This window comes from Triturus cristatus, chromosome 1_2 (genome assembly GCF_964204655.1).
Source record: "Triturus cristatus chromosome 1_2, aTriCri1.1, whole genome shotgun sequence".
Lineage (NCBI taxonomy): Eukaryota > Metazoa > Chordata > Amphibia > Caudata > Salamandridae > Triturus > Triturus cristatus.
In genome coordinates, this window is record NC_140580.1 from 384,043,587 (window position 1) to 384,065,550 (window position 21,964).

Genomic DNA, 21,964 nt, shown 5'->3' on the forward strand with positions numbered 1-21,964 from the left:
AGGATAAGAAGGTGTTTCTAGAAATATTTTTCTAGAAAATAAAACATGCAGTAGGAGGGGAGAGGAAGAGTCACTGCTTCAAGAATTCGGGCGTAGCCTGACGGACACAACAACCTAAGTCAAAGCAAGGAAAATGATTCATCTTACTGAAATACATAAATTAAAACGCCCTAAGCTGAATAATAATTACATTTACTAGGAAATACAGTAATAACAAGCATTGAAAATGCAATAGGTCTCGCCTTTGATTAAGTTAAAGCCATTTGCTTTGATAATGGTATTGTATAGCAAAGCAAATGGCTTTAACTTAATGAAAGGTGAGACCTATTGCAGTTTTAATGCTTGTTGCTTTTTAGGTCTCGGCTAGCATTGCTGCTCACATGCGCAGCTCACTCGGCGAGATTTAATGTAAATGAGGACTTGTAGAAAAGGGCTTTAAGCCCCGCCCCTCTTTTCCATTGGCTGGCGTCACCGTTTATGCTAAACGGCGGCCAGCCATTGGAAAAGAGCTCTGTATGTTGCCTCCCTTTGGCTTTTTTGGACGGCCCACTTGGACGGGCTCTCCTGCTTTCCTTCTGGCATAAAATCTTTCTTATCTTTATGGGGCCATGTGTTTAAACACATGGCCCCATAAAGACAAGAGATCCTGTTTCACTTTCGGGACCGCCCCGCGCTTGTTAAAAACAATGACAGCCTTTGCTAAGCCTGTGTGGTGTAACCTACCTAGAAAACTGTGCCATTGGATGACATGAGTGTGCACCCTCCCCATGTTTGAATCTGTAAAAGCAAGGACACAGTCTGAAAAAAAAGTTGCTACAGGTGTCCCCATTCCCTGCAGTTTACAGCCCTGGCTTCCTTCTCTGCCTGTGTCTTTTGTCACAACTCACAAAGCCCATCGTCAACAATTACTTTTGGGATAGAGTTTCTATAGAGAGGCCCACAATGCCTTGCTCTGGACTTGCAAATGCCCTTGCATAGTTAAATGACAAAAAGCTGCCTGTTCCTATGGCGCTGGCCAATCAGCAGGAGGCGCCAGATCAAAGGGTGAAATCCAAGCCGCTGCTTCTACGAGGGGGTCAGACCGCTGGTTATGTGAGTTGGGCTGGTGAGGGTTCGTGAAATAAACACCCGTAACACACGGGGCGTCCGCGAAATAACGTACACGGCATGGCTCGCGAAATTAACAGCATTACATCACTACGGTAATCTAAAAGGAGCGCCCTCGTGAATAATGCCCGTTTGGCCAATTAGTTGTGTTGCTGCTTTGTGGCACAATGAGGACGCCCATTATTGTTGTCTTGCCAACATGTGACAACTCCAATCAGGAAAATGTCTAGGAGAGTGCACACCAGAAGAGGCTTGTACGCGCTGACTGAAATCGCTCATTATCCTGAAAACCATTGAAGGGATTTGACAATGAAAAATAGGAACATTCTCGATTTTCTCTAATACATATTTTATTGTTTTGAATATTGACAAGCCAGGTGTGGTGTGTCAAAGGCTTTTTTGCAATATGAGATATTTAAACAGTAGAGGCGTGATTAGTTGATTAAAGTTTCTATCAAACTTTGAGCAAGCAAACAATTGTGCGTGGTCAAGCAACGAGGACGCTGGAAGACAAAAGGATTGCAGGGCTGGAGCGAGGTGTCCTAGTGTTTACGTGGCAGTAATGTGGCAGCAGCCCGAGAGCGGGATAGGTCATCAGGTGTCTGTGACTATCTGTCTCTGCGCTTTTGTGTCAATGCATCGTAGTCTGTAGGAGTGATTCATGATAGAAGCATTCTAGTATTTTTTTTTTAAAACAGTACCGTTTGTGGTATATGTGTTTCGGATTTCTAGCCGGGGCTATTGATATTAAATGGATCTGCCTCATAAATCCAGTCGCCATTATTGCAACAAAAGGCACATTATATAGCATAAGGCGACATATTCTGTGTCAATATAATCTCGCTTTGTTGTCTTTGTGACAACCAGTAGTATTGTCGAGGCAGAAGTTTCAACTCATTGCTATACATTCGGCTCATAATTTTGCCAATCCGCTACTAAGAGGTGACCAGTTTACCTTTGAAGTGGCATCTCGGGTTTCAGTAACTTTTGAATCGATTGAGCTAGAAACTGTTTGTCGAAACTGCTAATTGTACAGCAGAATGTGAATTATGTTGCAGGTGTGGCAACTCCATAATGATGCAGAAAACGCCGCTTTCACATTACCGCATAATTACTACAACCGTGATAATGGCTGTTGATAGCAAATTGAACTGTTTCGTTATACAGCAAAGTGGTGCATGTTTTCTTAAACGGACAAATGTCCCCGGTCTCCTTTTAGTAAATGTGCAATTAATATGTAGCGCCCAATGTCGGCATTTTGCAATATGTAAGCGCTAACAGTTTTGCCAGATAAGGAAACTAGGCGCAGAAAATAAAGAGGTCTGTCCAGGATCACATAATATATTCGGGGGGGGGGGGGTAAGGGGGATTAGGATGATGCTCTTTAAGTCCCATCTATATATGTTAATATTATTTGTAATATTTTATGTGCGACTTTACCAGTTCGGGTTTCAGAATGCCGATTCTGTGTGGGGTCAGTTCCTTAGCCGCTTCTAAGCACTGGTGTTATTACTATCCAGTGTCTTAGTACTCAGTATGTCGACCTCTGAAGGCTGAAAGGGTTGGTTGGCCCTTGCAGGGTTTGACCCCGTGCGCTGCAACACCAGCTGTCATCAGAGAATCCTTAAGGGGCGGCAACAGATGGAAAGGTTCGCCACAAAGGGCATCCGCTTTTAAGTAATTTAGCCCTCAGATCATGCGGCTAGGGGGCTAGCAGACGGGGTGGGGGGTTCTTCTCTTTGGGCTCTGTGCATCAATGTAAAAGCCAAAGCTGCAACAGGCTGAAAGATAGAGATCTGAAAGGGTGACTGTATTTGAGCGTGCCTTTTTAGGTCTCGCTGAGTCAGCGCGCATGCGCTGCTCGGAGAGACTTTAGTAGGTGAGTTTTCAAAGTGCTGCTGAAGGCTGGCAGTTCGCGCGTGCACGCTCGCATGAACGCAAGCGTGTCGCCAGCCAGCAGCACTTTGAAAACTCACCTACTAAAGTCTCTCCGAGCAGCACATGCGCGCTGACTCAGCGAGACCTAAAAACGATGATGTACATGACCATGCAGAACCAGAGTTCTGCATGCACAGTGCTCCGGCCTATTTTAGTATCTCGCAATTATCTACTGGAACCCACTCTGGTCAGATGGAACTTTTTACTTGCCTGATAGCATGGAGGGAAAATTACCGTCATCACAATTACAGTCTGCAATTTGCCATAATCAAGGACTCGAAACTTAATCTCTTGGCTCTCTGGTTTTTATTATCAACATAAAGATTTGGAGATACAAAGTCCTCAATACGAGGCATAACATGTACATAGGCACTAACACAAATGCTACTCTACGAAGAATCCGCATACGGCTAAAAATAACTAAGAGTACAATCTCTAAAAGCATGAGGTAGAACACTACCAAGCAAATGTCGATACTAGGGACACTGAACCATACCATCTCTGTCCCTACTCTGTACTAGGTGACATCCCTACATAGCAATCCCTTGAGACCCTCATCAGAATAAAAGGTGTCAGAGCGAAACTTCCTAAGAAGTCCTCACTTAGAGAGCTTGGTCTAAGTTGCCCCCTCTACCCTTCGCCTAGCCGTCCTCTGCTTTGGGCTGCCCCGCTCTGCTCTGCCTCCACCCTCGGGGCGCTGTCCCTAATACAGTACCCCAAGTCTCCGAACACGCCCTTTGCGCCTCCTCTCCTTCCGGGGTCGTCTTTCAGTACTTTTCCACAGAGCGCTGTCCAGTTCCATCGTCCATCGCTTGGCCTTGAGTCCCAGACGCCATCCGCACTAGGAGTTACGATTGGCACATTCCAATACACTCCCATGTCTGGCTTTCTCTACATAATTCAAATTACGAACAAAGAGCTTCTCTACTAACGAGCAACTGTCCTTGCACCTGGGGTGAGATCATGCAAAGCAGACATTCTTCACATCTTTTAAGTTGCAATTTACTACAGCCTAAAACCTCTACTGGAATAAATCCCTTTTGGCCTATTGCCCTTGGCTAACATAAGAAAATACCAGGCCTTTCGCCTCAACGATATATGCGAATTCTGGCCACTACTTCGGTTACACAAGCAGGTTTCAATCACAGTATTGACATTTACGTCTTTCTTTCATGTGTGGTCAACCTAAACAACCTACAGACACGAAGTCTGGGGTACACATTTCTAACACCACATTGCATTTCCCGTAGCTAAACACTATCCATTTCTCTAATACGTTTACCATGTGCTTGTACATAGCTAGCACTTCTACTTAAAATCGATATAGGTTATACAGTTGTAATACATTGCACACGAAATCCCTGAGTACACATTTGGTTATATACGGGTGCCGACTAACAGTGAATATAACGCACCCCTACAATTCTCAAACTTTTAAACGCTACATCAGTTCCCCCCTTTGATGACATCCGTCATCACACCATTACATTTCCTTCTTCAGAACTGATTTAAACCGTGCTAGTCATAACATTTCCATGTCGGACTCCCTCCAGTTTCTTAAGACTCTCATATTGCTGCTCCTGGAGCTTTGCCAACCTCCTCTCGTTTGCTTTTAGAGCTCTTTCAACCTTGCCTCCTTGATACCACTTCCATGCCTTCACACATCCCCACAAACAGATCACACAAACCACGGCAATAATAATTGGTTTCAACACTGAACCTAGAAATCCCCTTCCCAGATTCGCAAACCAAGTTCCCACTCTTCCAAATCCTAATCCAATCTTCTCCCACACATTCACCTCCGTCAGATCCGTAATCTCCTTGTGAATAGTCGTTATGTTGTCTATGTACTTCCCTATCTCCTTCGAGTTGTCTGGAATGTACGTGCAGCATTCCTGAACTTTCAATAATTTGCAGACTCCGCCTTCTTTTGCTAACAACACATCTAAAGCAAGGCGATTCTGCAAAACCATATTCCGGATCGACAACATCTCTCCAGCCACCAATATCAAAGATCTCGCCGTGTTCATAGACAACTCATCAACTACAGTCGCCAACCTTCGGATCTTCACATCATTCAACACCACACCCATACTAGGTATCATTGCTCCGTATATGTCCCCAATCACCGCACCGGCATTTGTAGCCCTACGTTTCCTGGGCGGTCGCTTCGTCTCTAACAACTCCAAGTCCCTTGTGTGATAAATCTTCGGGAATATGATAGCCAAATAGCATACTCCATACCAATTGTCGGGTAGTCTGACATAAGCATTCGTCCCACAAACATAATACACTGTCGGGATTACTTCTACTGGACCTTGCATAAAATTCTTAGCATAAGCTTCCATTGTAAAAGTCTGAGAACAAATGCTATGTCCTACTGCGACCTTCTCCGTCTTGGATTGAGGCCGTGCAATACACAAATTCCCTCTCTGTGCCTCATCCAATGCTATTGGTCCATAACTTCCCTTAGATCTGTGAGCTCTCTCCTCGTCCGTCCAATCTACTGGGCTATCTCCGGTGTGTCGTGTCTCGGTCAACTTTCTATACCTGTCCTCTACTTGGTCTATGAATTTCTTCTCTATCTCTGATAACGCACATGTCAGGTTATTCCTGTGAGCATGCGCCGTATCCAGTTTCACAGTCGGTCTAAAATATTTCAGGAGTCTGTCCTCTTTCTTATCCAGGTCATATCTATTCAAATGCTTGATTGCTGGCACCTCGGGAAGTACCGTGTCAAAATTTGAGAAGAAATACTCGAACTGTCTCCTGTCATAAAATAAACTGAGCCATATGCTACAAGAAATCCCATAAGTCAATGGGAGATGATGATACTTGATACCCTCATCCACTGAAGCAGGCAACTGCATGCACACATAACAATCCTTCACATCCATCGCATCAACATACTCATACAGCAACCTTGCATACGCGTTAAGCTTAAAATCACCCTTTGACAAATCCATGTGAAGTCTGCGAACATCTCTCAACTCCGATGATTCCGGTTCGCTAATACTAACACCACTCTGCCCTGGGGTAATAGGTGTGGGTGCTCCCTGAACCTTCCCCTCTTGCCTGTGAGCCACCATGTAGGAACTGATCACTACCGCAAATATGGTGACTACTACAACTCCGATCCATGTGCCTATTATCAGTTTAGCCCTACGATGTGGGTTTACAGGATCTGCCATCTTCGGAATATGCTCAATGTCCAATGCAGTCTCTGAAAGGATAAGTCTCCTTCTCATTAATGTCTCTTTCGTGAACTTAGGCAACCCTCCCTAACTTTCTTCGTTCTACAACGGAAAAATCCCTAATTTTGTTCTTCTTCCGCTCGGCTCTAGGTAATCTTCTTTTTAGCTGGCAACCTTTCTCAAATCAATCTAACATAAGCGCCGGTCCCAACAGCTCCAGGACTCCCTGCAATATTTCGAGCTTAAGAATGATCAGTTCTTGTGGATCTGGCACAGTCGTGAACGTCGGGAACTCCAAATTGTCCAAGATCATACCTCGAATGGTACTCAGGAATGGCGGACTTGGGATATGAATCGTCAGAATCCCTTCGATCTCCAATCCCGGAACTTTCAGCAACACTTCCACCCTCTGGAGCGGGACACTGTTGACCAATGTCATCGACCTCAATCTTCCCGTGCTCGGTAGCTCTGGCATCAGTCACTTGGTATGCCCACTCCGGGGAAGCGTACTTCCGACTTGGCACTCGAGTTCTCTTGGACCTTCTCACACCACCTTGAGGATTTTCCTCGTCTCCCGATTCTTCTTCTGGTTCTTCCGAAACTGGTGCAAGGTCGGTGTCTGGGGCCAACCTCAGGTTCACCCGGTTCTGCTTTGCGGGCCAAACCCTTTCCGCTTCGGTGGCTCCCCCAGTCTTCTCTCCGATACCCTGTGCACTGACTTCCTCTTCTTCGGCAGAACTCGATTCTGTACTACCCACTGCACCTCTCGCTCCTTCGCCGGTTTCTGGGTCAGTACTTTCTTCACGTCCTCCCCCAACTCGATTCAGTGCACCATCAGCCGCTTCAGCAACCCTTACAGCTTGACTGGCCCTCTCTGGCGATTCTGTCGGCTCACTGGGATCTTTGTTCTCGAGAGGGGCTGTATCTTCCAAGGGTGCTGGAACTCTGCGGGTATGAGAAGCATGCACCCAGTTCGGTAACCCTCCGCACTTGACAGCAGTGTTCGTAACAAGGATTACTTGGAAAGGGCCACGCCACCTAGCATCCAAACAACTCTTCCTCACGTGCTTTCGGACCAGGACCCAATCGCCTGGGTCCAAGTCGTGGCACCTGTCACTCGCAGCTGGAACCGTTGCTGTCTGCACCTGCTGAGACACAGAACGGACCACGTCAGCAAGGCCTTTACAATAGTCCAGGATCATATCATCAGTGATATTTATCAGAGCATTGGCAGGTATTGCAGGCAAACGCATCGCTCTTCCCATGAGGATTTCATGGGGTGACAACCCAGTTCTTCTATCAGGCACACTTCGAAGGCTCATAAGGACCAAAGGTAATGCGTCAGGCCATTTCAGAGACGTAGACGAACACACTTTCGCCATCCGAGCCTTCAGAGTTCCATTCACCTGTTCCACTATCCCTGAAGCCTCTGGTCTATAGCTACAGTGTAACTTCTGATCTATATTCAAAGCAGCACAAAGCAATTTCATAACTTCGCTGTGAAAATGAGTTCCTCTGTCCGATTCAAAGGACGTCGGGAACCCGTACCTTGGAATGAGTTCTCTCAATAAGAGTTTCGCTACTGTGAGTGTGTCACATCTGCGTGTAGGATATGCCTCCACCCACCTGGAAAAGACACATACTATCACTAATATGTACCTCAACCCATTACACTTCGGCATTTCGACAAAATCCAACTGCATCCTATTGAAAGGTCCCCCTGACCTCCCTATGTGGCTCAATGTCACAGCAGTTCTTTTCCCTACATTCATCTGTTGGCAAGTGACACATCTCTGGCACACAGTTTCAGCCACGGCACGAAACTTCGGATTGTACCAAGTCTGACGAAACACTCTCATCATGGCATCCCTACCCAGATGTACAGCACCATGTATCAACCTCGCCATGGGATTCAACAAACCTTCTGGCAACACTGCTCGTCCATCATTCGAAACCCATATATCCACATCTCCCTTCTCACATCCAGCTCGTATCCAGCTGTCCCGTTCCTGATCTGAGACCCCTTCCTGAAGCTGCTTCAGTTCCTCCCATGTGTCAGCCACTGCTAACATCTGACCATACACCACCTCTTCCCCAGTTTCCTCAATGTGGATCTCAGTAAAGCTGCATCCCTGCTCTGCACAAAATCGAGCTACTTCGTCTGCATAGTTATTTCCCAACGAGACAAAGTCGCTTCCCTTCGTGTGGGCTGCACATTTAACAACAGCAATTTCATCAGGACCTTGCAATGCTTTTAACAATTTCCGCACATAATCACCATTTCTTATAGGAGAACCTGAAGACGTCATAAACCCTCTCTGGGACCATAGCTGTCCGAAGTCATGAACCACACCAAACCCGTACTGGCTGTCCGTGTAAATAGTTACACGGATCTTGTCGGCTGCCAAACAGGCACGAGTCAGAGCAATGAGCTCAGCCACCTGCGCGGAGTGTACTCCTTCTAAACAAGCGGCTTCAACCACACCCGTAATGGTGCATACAGCAAACGCTGCTCTCAATCGACCGACACTGTCTCTTAAACATGAACCGTCCACGAAGAAAATCTCATCTGACACTGGGAGCGGTTCGTCGACAATGTCGGGTCTCGGTTTGGTGCATAGTTCAGTCACATCGAGACAATCATGGTCCTCACAATCTTCATTATCATCTATTTTTAGAACAGGTAACAGTGTAGCAGGATTTAAAACAGCACACCTCTTCAATGTCACATTATCGGCTGCAAGAATAACTTGCTCATAACGAGTCAGCCTATTATTCGTGAGGTGCTGTGTTTTAGTCCTAGTCATCAACAATTCAACAGAATGTGGCACATGTACAGTAAGTGGATGACCCATCACAATGCTCTCACATCTCTCGATGCTGACACCTGTTGCCGCAACGGATCTGAGACATCCGGGCAACGCAGAAGCTACTGGATCTAGAGTAGCTGAGAAATAAGCAACTGGTCTACGGACACCTCCATGATTCTGGGTTAACACTGCTAATGCGCAACCTTCTCTTTCGCAGCAGAACAATGCAAATGCCTTGTTATAATCCGGCATTCCCAACGCAGGAGCGCTACATAAGGCTTCTCTCAGCCTCAGAAATGATTTCAAACAGTCGTCGTCCCATGGTACCGGATCACTTACATCCTTTCGCGTCAGCTGCTGCAAAGGCTTCGCTTCAAAGGAAAAGTTTGGGATCCACTGGCGGCAATAGCCCACCATTCCCAAAAACATTCTAACTTCCCTCTGCGTCGAGGGAACTGGCATTCTCAAAATCGCATCAATGCGATCTGGAGACACCTTCCTTTTACCCTTTTCAATTCTGTGCCCCAAATACTGTACCTCAGGTAAACAGTATTGCAGCTTGTTTGGAGACACCTTGTGACCGTTCTCTCCCAGGAAATTCAACAACGCAATGGTATCGATCCTGCAAGCGTCTTCTGTCTCTGACGCGACAAGCAGGTCGTCAATGTATTGCACCAAAACAGAGTTTTTCGGCAACACAAGACCTTCCAGATTCTTCTTTAACAGCTGATTGAAAATCGATGGGCTCTCCGTATACCCCTGTGGGATACGGCACCACGTTAATATACGATTTTCTAGCCTAAAGGCAAAAAGAAATCTACTCTCTTCATGTAGGGGAATCGAAAAGAATGCCTGACACAAGTCAATCACTGTGAACCATCCAGCTTCGCATGGGATCTGGAACAGTATCACAGATGGATTCGGTACCACTGGACAACATGGAACAACTATGTCGTTTATTTTCCGCAGGTCTTGCACTATCCTGAACTTCCCACTCGGTTTCTGCAGTCCCATAATGGGTGAATTACATGGACTACCCATGATCTCCACCAGTATTCCCTGCCTAATCATAGACTCAATCACAGGTTTGATCCCAGCAATCGTCTCAGGCGACAGTTTATACTGAGGGGTTCTCGGGAATTCCGCGTTTGGCTTAACCTGTATCTTCACTGGTTCCACTCCCCTGACTAAGCCGATCTCCTCTCCGCTTAGATCCCACACATCGGTCGATACAGACTCCCTCAAATCCGGTGGAAGCTCCTCCACTGTCAAAGCCGGGTACATTTCCACGCACACCCGCTGATTTGCAACCTTAAAGGTCGCGTCATCATCTCTGGTCTGTACCTCTACTCCCCTCGGGGTACAGTAAATTGTGCAATTGAGCTTACACAATAAATCTCTTCCCAACAGACAAACAGGACTAGAATCGCACACCACGAACTGATGTCGATCCCTAAAGTTTCCTATCCTGACGGGAATCGGTTCCGTCAAGGGGCTAACTAGTCTCTTGTTCGCCACTCCAACCACTTGTATACTTTCTCCCGAGAGGGCTACCCCCGGAATTACTGCTGATCTTATGGTTGACCTGGTAGCCCCCGTATCTACCAAAAAGGTAGTAGGGCGTCCATCGAGTTCGGCTTCCACAAAGGGTCCCTTCTGATCTACCTCTAGTATGGCCCTGAGCAGGCAATCATCGTCCTGACCCAAACTTAACTGCGCCAGCAAATCTGCATCCCTCTCCTCTTCCACTTCGAACATGGGCATCTGCAAATAAGTCCGAGCTCCCTGCTGTATGTTCTGCATCCTGGGTGGCTGGGGAACCTGCACCTGCGAGACGCCTGTCCCCCCTTGCATCGTTCTCGGTACAGTCACCGTCTGTACCTGCTCCGCCCCAGGGACCTGACCCATTCCTCCCTCCATCTGCGGCTGATTATAGGGGTTCAAGGGACACTCGCGCCTCCAGTGTCCCACCTGGTGACACTGGTGACAAGCAGTCGTCTTCTTCAAGATCGCTACATCTATTCCTGTCCTAGGGTCTACGGGTCTCGGCCTTCCCTGACCCTGCATATTCTGATTCCCTGTCTGATAATTTCCCTGTCTTCGCCCCACTGGACCCCCATTCGGCGGTCCCTGAGCCGCTTGCATCTGAATGAGCAATAAGTTATCCTTCATCTTCTTGTGCTTTGACTCAATCTCATCCGTGCAGTACCTGGCGTACCGCAAGATCTCGTCTACGGGCTTATTCTGCCAACAGATCAAATGCTGCTGTATCATAAGACTGACTTTGGGTTTCAAACCCAACACGAACTTAGACACAAACTGTCCCATGTCCTTTGTTTCCAGCTCATCTAACCCACTGTACTGCTTAAAAGCTTTCAGAAGTCTCTCATAGAATTCATGTACTGTCTCCTTGGGCTCCTGCACTGTCCTGTCTATCTTCACCCAATCGATATCTTGGGGTGAAACCTTCGATTTCAACCAGGTAATTACCTTATCGTACAGCCTCATTACCACGGGCGACGGACCATTAGTAACTATGTTCCTATCAGGCTCATAGTCCGGCCAATCAACAGCAATTTTACATGCGTTCCACAGATCTCCCGGAACTACGATATCGAATAAGGTGTTCAGATCTATCCACAACACCTTCGAAATCTTAACGAAACGCTCAACTTGCTTGTACCACTCTGCAGGCTTCTCCCTGAGCCTGGGAAAATCATTCGTAAATGAGGCCAAATCCCCCCTGCTCCATGGTACATGCACGTATCCTCCATTCGCCACCTCTCTCAAAGGAAGGATCTTTACCTCCTGCAAATCTCCTTCAGAGCTCCCTCCTTTCGCTCCTCTAGAATTCTTTTTCCTAGCCCATTTCTCTTGCCATTTATCGAGCATCAGCCATATTCTCATAGCTACGATCAATTCCTTGGTATGTGACCTTAGACCAACAACCCTTTTCTCTTCCAATTCCCGTTCGGTACAATGCATCCTATGGCTCCCTTGCAATGCTCTAGTCTTGGATAGATCCACCCCATATTCTCTAGCCAAACCCGCCAGTTTCTCATGTGCCACTCGTGCTTTACGAGTCACATCCTTTGCCACAAAAAGCAATTCATCGGGAGTATAGGTCAATACTCTCTCCAGAGGTAGATTCCCATATATTATTTCATCCGCCTCTGCTTTAAGTCTTACTACATCTATCATTCCTGCCTTCAAGGCTCCTTTCAACACCTGACAACTTGCTCCACGTCCCTCATCATACTCACATTCCGATTCCTGCTCTCTCCTTTCCTCCGGTAGTTCTATGGGAGCAGAATGGCTCTTAAAGGCAACTGGGGTTGTCCCCGCTCGGCCCATATTCCAGCTCATTTGCTTCTTGGGTGATACCCATGACCCTAAATCTGGTCTCGACTCCATCAGAGTCCTCGGCCTCACCGGTCTCTCGTCCTCTTCGCCCCTAGATGTGTCCGACACCGCTGCTAATGGTGTACTCCATTGTACAGGGCTTGGAGGTCGGGCCGTTGCCCCTTCCAACTCACTTTCCCCACTTTCTCGCCTAGTTCTCTCTGCCTCTCGTTCGGACCTCTCTCTCGCCTCTGATTCCGGGCTGTATATAGACACAATCGGTCCAATGGTGACCGGTACCCTCAATGCATCCGGTAACCTCATCTCTCCTTCAATCCTTCGGCTGGTCCCCGACTGACCCTGTGAACTCGCTGTTTCAAACGAGACCAACCCTTCCACTCGGGTCTCGGGCTGGATCGTTACCCTTCTAGTTTCCTCTCTCTCGCTCCACCTATCATCTGCCTCATCCGGGTTATAAGGGGGTGGTCTCTCGTCTAGCAATCTTTGCAATATATCATCATCAGAATCACTATCCTCTTTCTGTGCTTTCCCATTCCTTATCCCCGTCTCCTCCATTATCGCGGGATACAGTTTCGCTTCCTCGATTGTCTGCACTCTCCATCTTTTCTCTGCTGCGTCCCATTTGGCATCCTGGAATGCCCTAATCGACTTCCTCATCCTCTCCTGACTTCTTCCCTTTTCCTTATCATGCGCTGCTCGGATCCACGCATGTAATGCTTCAAACTGTGCTGGTCTTGGCAAGGGTTTTAAGGACCCCATCACCGTCTTCAGTTGGTACAGCACCGCTAATCTAAATGAGCCGTACCTCGGGAAAGCTAATTCCCCTTCACCTTGTGTAACCTTGTGCCAATTCTCGATCCAAACGATAGTATGTAACCCCACATTCTGTGCCATGTAATGTGCCGGTGTATCCTCGGGAGGAGCTTCTTCTCCCCCGCGGACAACCACATGCCTATCACCTCTACACAACTCTCGCAAAGCCCTAAGACACTTCATAATGAGCAAATTCGATCTCGCGCTCTATTTACTTCTTATTCTCAAATCCTCCAATAACAGCGCGACTCACACCAACCGGCCTATCACAGCGCGACACCCTCTGACGTCACCTTCCTTTGTTCGCAGCAGTTCCCTTCTCCAAACTCGTTTCACGCTTACTCACGTCCCATTCATACACTGAAATAACCAATTAAGTTATTTCTCTGGCTGTCCGTCCACAGCCTCTGACTGTCCGTCCACAGTCTCTCGACCTTGTTGACCTCGATTGGCGCCCGTCTGCCCCCGTCCGGCCAGACAAAAACGCCTCTGATAGGTTTACTAACACTCCGATCTGCTCACCACAACCCACGACCAGCGTTAAGTTGCCATACACACACGCATTCGCTCCCCCTATCTCGGTCCAGGTGATCGATGGTACCTCACGATCTCCTTTGGGTGGTCAACAAAATCTATCTCAGGTGTCTTCTACACCACAATTCCCGGGCTGCGCGCGCTCACAGCCTGATCTCACAATCACACGACATACACAACAACTCCGCAAGACATCACACAACAAATCAACACCGCAATCTACAACCACTCATTATGTTCATACTCACTCCTGGAACTGCTGCTTTCTGCCGCGCTGCTACTCGCCGTCGATGCTCATCTGCCGCCGTCTGCTGCTCGCCATCTGATGATTCAGCATCACTTATCGTCTCTTGGGCCTCAAGGGTCACTTATCCTTATCTAATCTTCCCTCGCTATCAGTAAGAAACCATCCTCGTTTGCTACCAACTGCTCCGGCCTATTTTAGTATCTCGCAATTATCTACTGGAACCCACTCTGGTCAGATGGAACTTTTTACTTGCCTGATAGCATGGAGGGAAAATTACCGTCATCACAATTACAGTCTGCAATTTGCCATAATCAAGGACTCGAAACTTAATCTCTTGGCTCTCTGGTTTTTATTATCAACATAAAGATTTGGAGATACAAAGTCCTCAATACGAGGCATAACATGTACATAGGCACTAACACAAATGCTACTCTACGAAGAATCCGCATACGGCTAAAAATAACTAAGAGTACAATCTCTAAAAGCATGAGGTAGAACACTACCAAGCAAATGTCGATACTAGGGACACTGAACCATACCATCTCTGTCCCTACTCTGTATTAGGTGACATCCCTACATAGCAATCCCTTGAGACCCTCATCAGAATAAAAGGTGTCAGAGCGAAACTTCCTAAGAAGTCCTCACTTAGAGAGCTTGGTCTAAGTTGCCCCCTCTACCCTTCGCCTAGCCGTCCTCTGCTTTGGGCTGCCCCGCTCTGCTCTGCCTCCACCCTCGGGGCGCTGTCCCTAATACAGTACCCCAAGTCTCCGAACACGCCCTTTGCGCCTCCTCTCCTTCCGGGGTCGTCTTTCAGTACTTTTCCACAGAGCGCTGTCCAGTTCCATCGTCCATCGCTTGGCCTTGAGTCCCAGACGCCATCCGCACTAGGAGTTACGATTGGCACATTCCAATACACTCCCATGTCTGGCTTTCTCTACATAATTCAAATTACGAACAAAGAGCTTCTCTACTAACGAGCAACTGTCCTTGCACCTGGGGTGAGATCATGCAAAGCAGACATTCTTCACATCTTTTAAGTTGCAATTTACTACAGCCTAAAACCTCTACTGGAATAAATCCCTTTTGGCCTATTGCCCTTGGCTAACATAAGAAAATACCAGGCCTTTCGCCTCAACGATATATGCGAATTCTGGCCACTACTTCGGTTACACAAGCAGGTTTCAATCACAGTATTGACATTTACGTCTTTCTTTCATGTGTGGTCAACCTAAACAACCTACAGACACGAAGTCTGGGGTACACATTTCTAACACCACATTGCATTTCCCGTAGCTAAACACTATCCATTTCTCTAATACGTTTACCATGTGCTTGTACATAGCTAGCACTTCTACTTAAAATCGATATAGGTTATACAGTTGTAATACATTGCACACGAAATCCCTGAGTACACATTTGGTTATATACGGGTGCCGACTAACAGTGAATATAACGCACCCCTACAATTCTCAAACTTTTAAACGCTACATCAACAGAAACCTGAGTATTATAAAGACGAAATTACCTTATACTAATCCAATTAAGAGCTACAAATGTAGTGATCAACTTGCTGAAGAGGGAGTGTTCTCTAATTGATAAATACGTTGAATTAATGACTCTGATTTAGGAGTTGCGGAGCTAAATCATCTACTGTCCATAAGGGATCCTGAATCTCCTGGTATCACAACAGCTACTTAATGACTATACAAAGTCATATGTTCATGTAGACAATCCTTTCAAAGTGGTTTCAGAAGATGAAGAGTGCTGTGGTAAACCCACAAGTCCCGATTCATTCTACAGATGTATTTTTTTTTTTGCAACAATGTATACAGGTGTTAAAGTCACACTGAATATGGGCCATTTGTCAATGAACGTGTTTCTGTAATTATGCATCACACATAAGCATGTTTATTGATATGTTTACATGGGTGCCTAGGGTGAGGGAGTGTGCAGCAGACGCAGTGCAAAATAAAGACACCTCGACGGAGGTTACAATCATGCCAGATTCAGTTGATCTAGGTCCTGTCACAACTGTAATAGCAAACATGAGTTCAAATCTTTCAATTACTGCTGCGACGGTCACATTTATGTAACAAAAAACTGCGGTTCTGCTTTTGGTTTTCAAAACAATATACAGATTTACATAAGACAGATAGTCACATATGTGTCCCATTATACATTTAATATTGCAGACATTAAGCATACTGGCTACAATAGTAATCCAAAACAATTCATGAATATATACTATAAGAAAACTGCAAACGCAGACGGCAATCAAAATAAATCAGGATATTATTTCATCATTATGAAGTCAAATAATAGTGTAAAGGGCAAGTAGCAGAGCAGTGTTCATGGTACTTGTATGAGAAGGAAGTAGTAATAGTAAAGAAGGCATATGAAAGTAGTGCGAGTCAGACACACTTCTATTCTGAATGAGCACCACATAGTGATTTTGAGGACTCATTGATACTCTTATCTTTTTGGTAGTGTTTGGATCCAGATGAAGAAATCAATGGGAGATCATCAGGACTAGATATTATTCAAGGAAGCATCTATGAAGGGCTTGGTATGAAGGACATTAGATGGAGAATCTCCTTACTGTGGCGGAGAGTGATTCAAAATAACATGCATCGAATTTTGATTTATGAGTGAGGGCCTGAGGGTTCCAAGTCGGTTAACGAATTGTATGGTGGGGTTAGCACCATCAGCTCCCATGTCATGTTTTAGAATCGACAATTGTAAATAGCTCCACTCCGCATAGACCTCACAGAAAATAGTTCATGCTGGGCTTCAGTGCACTCGCTGGACAAATATCGGTCTGAGTTAAACAATGTGCACAAGATAGGGGACGGCTGCTCACTACAGAGAACCTGAAAGGATACCCCCCCCCCCTCGAGTTCTTCCCATCTGTAGTATTGTATGGCATGTCATTGTATAGTACGGTATGGTAAGGCCTGCCATTCCATAGCATGGTATGATTTGGTCTACCATTGTACAGTATGGTATGGTAGGCAATGGCCTGCCTTTGTACATTATGGTATGGCCTGTGGCCATTAATGTATGGTATGGCCTGTCACTAGATTGTATAGTATGGTCTATCACTGTATGATATGGGATGCTATGGTATGGTATGGTATTATATTGTATGGCCTGTCATTGTATAGTATGAGATGGTATTATATGGTATGGAATGGAATTTCATTGTGTAGTATACCATGGAATTGTATGGTATGGCCTGATGTTGTATTGTATTATTTGGTATGGAGCACAATTGTGAAATATGGTCTGGTCTGGTATGGTATGGCCTGTCATTGTACATTGTACAGTGTGGTATATGGTATGGAATTGTATGTATATTATGTGCAATTTGGCCTGTCATTGTATAGTATGGTATGGTATGTTATGGTATGGTATGGTGTGTCACTATATAGTATGGTATGTTTGGCATTGTGTGCTATGGTCTGTCATTGTATGGTATGGTATGGTACGGTATGTCATATAGTATGGTACAGTGTTGGCCTGTCATTGTATAGCATACTATGTTATGGCCTATCATTGTATAATATGGTATGATATAGCATGGCCCAACACTGTACAAGGTAGGGGGTGGTATGGGCAGTCATAAAAGTATGTTATGGTATTGTCTGTCAGTGCATAGGCTGGTATGGTATGAATGCTATGGTACAGTACAGAATTGTATGGCCTGTCATCGTATACTATGGAATGATATGGTATAGCATGGCTTGTCAGTATATTGCATGGTATGGTTTGGTATGTATGGCATGCCACTGTATGGTATGGTATGGTATTATATGGTAAGGCCTGTCAATGTATAATATGATATGGTAATGTATGGTATATTGTGGTATGGCCTGTCATTGTATAGTATGATATGGTACGGTATAGAATGGACTGTCATTGTATAGCATCAAACAAGTCAAAATGGGTTTGGGTCTCAGGGATTAATTTTAATGACCACTCAGCACTACACTCCCCGAAAGTAACTAAACACAATACAAAAAGTAATGGAGGGTCAAAGGTATGAAATTCACAAGATACGACTATGTAATGGAGCTAGTGATATTGGTTCGCTAGACAGGGTACATCATTCATAGTTTTTGAAAAATACCCATCAGTAGCTCTTCCTGGGCGCCCTTTTCATCATGTGGGTTCCTTCTAACCATGAAGGATAGGAAAAGAGTTTAGTCATGAATGACAACATAGGAACCAGTGATGGTATAACTGGGTCACAGGGGGCTACTGAAAAGCAGTGCGAGTAAAAAAGTGAAATAGTGCAAAAGTGCAAAGTAGTGATATTAAAATTAGATGGCTCTGAGGAAAGTACTTATTTATTTGAGACCTCAAAGTCTCTAAAGCTTAAAAAGAGCGAAATTGGTAGTTTTAACTAATAGCTACCAACAGGTTGGTCGACATGTTTCAGCAGGAATTACGGATCACACTGGTATCCACTGCATTCTTCAGGACCTGTGTCGCTACTGCTAGTGTTGTGTATAGAAAATATGAAAAAGGAAAAGGTATCACCTGGGTATTAGTGAAGGATCATTCTCCCAGCTGTGAAGTCCGAAGGAGAACAAACATAGTCGAAAACAAGGGAAAAACATATAATTAGTATATCTACGGTATCCAAAACAATTACATGGTATACCATATCTATAAAGAGAATTTATGGAGCAATCCTCTTGGTAGTGCTTTAATTACTACATGGAACTACAATACCTACATATGATATGTAGTAGGGCTCCCACTTACCATATTGTGCAGGAGAGTACTGCCTCACCTCACCTGGCAAACAGCTCAGGTAATTGAAGCACCGCTCTAGTGGAAAGAGAGAGACACATACAGAGACACGTCAGCGAGCAGCTGACTTCACACATAATCACAAATTGTACTGGTGTTAATAGTAGGTCAGAAAAGCCAAAAAACCTGGCTAAGGCAATGGCCGCAGTTGAACTAATGGCAAAAATCAGACCCTCGATGGCCTGAAAATGTGTTTAATGACAATTAAGCCAGTGCAAAGAACAAGCATATCTGTTCCTAAACATTGAGGTATAGGGTCCGCCTGCACCTCATTTTATAATTACTTATGCATGTATCACTTAGTCATTAGAGAACTGCCACTAGTACACATCGTGACAGGATCCCTGCTTGTGAGGTTATATTTTAGCAGGTTATATTTTAGCATCAACACTCCAGCTATTATATTAGAGCACATTTCGTTAGTAATACCATCATCTGGGCGGTATCTGGTTAAACTGTAAACACATAGGCAGAGCGCCAGTACACAACACCCGCAATGACGCTTTTTGAACATTTTCTGAAAACTGCTCGCGTGTGGGTCATAACCAGCAGCCCAACGCGAGAGAACAAACAGAGCTCTAGTGCGCCGTGAGTCAAATGTCAATTACCGCGCTGAGGGTTTAAACTCCACAAAGGCAGCAGAGCTCGATAGTTAATGCAGAGCTCTGGTCCTCCGTAAAACAAATAGCTCTTACCGCGCTATGGGATTGAACTCTACACTGGCAGCAGCGCTCAATGGACTCTGGATAAACAATGCGCACACTGGTGGCGAGCGCGCACAATGGCATCCTGCTACTAGGATTGCTGACAGACAGGCAAGAAGAACGTGTCTCTCACCTGTCCGTCGGTAATTCCAGCGTCCCTCTGGCTGTAAGGGGAGGTAACGCGCGGAGTCAAACACTACAGTTTTACTTCCTCAACTGGGCGTGTCAATTGTCATCACATGACCACTAAGGATTCTGGGATATGTAGTCCTATTGAGAGAAAGGACGCTCACAGGTAGATTAGAGCTTATGAAAGCTCACAAATTTATTAATTTATTTATTAATACTCAGTCTCCAGAAACATTGATATTTGCATGTATGTTTAAAGCAGGGGCATCCAAAAGAAATGGTTTTTTTGGAGGTACTGTTGTTTGTAAAAGCTCAGGTACAGCGCACTAGCAGCTCTACATGTTACTATGGCTACCAATGTTGTAAGGCTCTATTTTAAGCCAAGCAATACCGCACTAACAAGTGGAACGGTAAAAAATAAATAACAAATAAAGATCCACTGAAATATTCTTTATTATTTATTTTTATTTTAGACAAGTGAGCACTTGTTGATCAGGCAGAGGGGCTCCAATATATGTTAGATATAAGTTGACGAAGGCAACGGGGTGTTTATGCCCGACAATGGCCTAGAAAACACGTATGAGGCTACACCATCACAAGGAATGGAAAGATTATGGTGAATCCTACATTGAACCTCACAAGAAATGGCGAAGTATGGAGAAAAGCAAACGTAGCCTGTAAACTGGTCAGAATCAGTGCCAGACCCCATATAAATGTTGAGATGACTAATACGCTAGAGGAGTGCATCTCACAGAGACATCCACGGGATGTCATCATTCAACCCGTCCTTGTCTGAGTTCAGAGTGTACACCCATTTTTGTTCTTTCCTGAACAGAAACTTGCTAATGTCTGTCACATGGTTAGGTATCAGGGGCTGTTCTAGAATGGTCCATCGAAAAAGCCAAAGAATCTCGGATCACCTGTGTCAACACGTTTGGCACTCGTTCCAATCAGATCCAGAAGATCATCAAGAAACATTGGGGTATCTTGAACACGGGGAATGATAATCTGCCCTCGCCTCTATTTGCCTTCAAAAGGGGTAGGAACCTCAAAGACCTCAAAGAATCTTTCCATTCCTTGTGATGGTGTAGCCTCATACGTGTTTTCTAGGCCATTGTCGGGCATAAACACCCCGTTGCCTTCGTCAACTTATATCTAACATATATTGGAGCCCCTCTGCCTGATCAACAAGTGCTCACTTGTCTAAAATAAAAATAAATAATAAAGAATATTTCAGTGGATCTTTATTTGTTATTTATTTTTTACCGTTCCACTTGTTAGTGCGGTATTGCTTGGCTTAAAATAGAGCCTTACAACATTGGTAGCCATAGTAACATGTAGAGCTGCTAGTGCGCTGTACCTGAGCTTTTACAAACAACAGTACCTCCAAAAAAACCATTTCTTTTGGATGCCCCTGCTTTAAACATACATGCAAATATCAATGTTTCTGGAGACTGAGTATTAATAAATAAATTAATAAATTTGTGAGCTTTCATAAGCTCTAATCTACCTGTGAGCGTCCTTTCTCTCAATAGGACTACATATCCCAGAATCCTTAGTGGTCATGTGATGACAATTGACACGCCCAGTTGAGGAAGTAAAACTGTAGTGTTTGACTCCGCGCGTTACCTCCCCTTACAGCCAGAGGGACGCTGGAAGTACCGACGGACAGGTGAGAGACACGTTCTTCTTGCCTGTCTGTCAGCAATCCTAGTAGCAGGATGCCATTGTGCGCGCTCGCCACCAGTGTGCGCATTGTTTATCCAGAGTCCATTGAGCGCTGCTGCCAGTGTAGAGTTCAATCCCATAGCGCGGTAAGAGCTATTTGTTTTACGGAGGACCAGAGCTCTGCATTAACTATCGAGCTCTGCTGCCTTTGTGGAGTTTAAACCCTCAGCGCGGTAATTGACATTTGACTCACGGCGCACTAGAGCTCTGTTTGTTCTCTCGCGTTGGGCTGCTGGTTATGACCCACACGCGAGCAGTTTTCAGAAAATGTTCAAAAAGCGTCATTGCGGGTGTTGTGTACTGGCGCTCTGCCTATGTGTTTACAGTTTAACCAGATACCGCCCAGATGATGGTATTACTAACGAAATGTGCTCTAATATAATAGCTGGAGTGTTGATGCTAAAATATAACCTGCTAAAATATAACCTCACAAGCAGGGATCCTGTCACGATGTGTACTAGTGGCAGTTCTCTAATGACTAAGTGATACATGCATAAGTAATTATAAAATGAGGTGCAGGCGGACCCTATACCTCAATGTTTAGGAACAGATATGCTTGTTCTTTGCACTGGCTTAATT

At 45.3% G+C, this 21,964-nt stretch overlaps 1 protein-coding gene across 11 annotated transcripts in view; it reads right to left on the reverse strand.

The window, feature by feature from the left end:
* SLC16A12 (solute carrier family 16 member 12) overlaps positions 1 to 21,964 on the reverse strand; it is an 818,036-nt gene that overhangs the window by 431,365 nt on the left and 364,707 nt on the right. Inside the window, exon 3 of one of the 11 annotated variants that reach the window (XM_085605182.1) lies at positions 3,379 to 7,387. The exons of the other annotated variants lie outside the window; for them this stretch is intronic. Coding sequence (XP_085461308.1) covers positions 4,554 to 6,293 — 1,740 coding nt within the window. The 5' untranslated portion in view covers positions 6,294 to 7,387 and the 3' untranslated portion in view covers positions 3,379 to 4,553. Of the gene's footprint in view, positions 1 to 3,378; positions 7,388 to 21,964 lie in introns of those variants that run through there. 11 annotated transcript variants of the gene reach the window in all.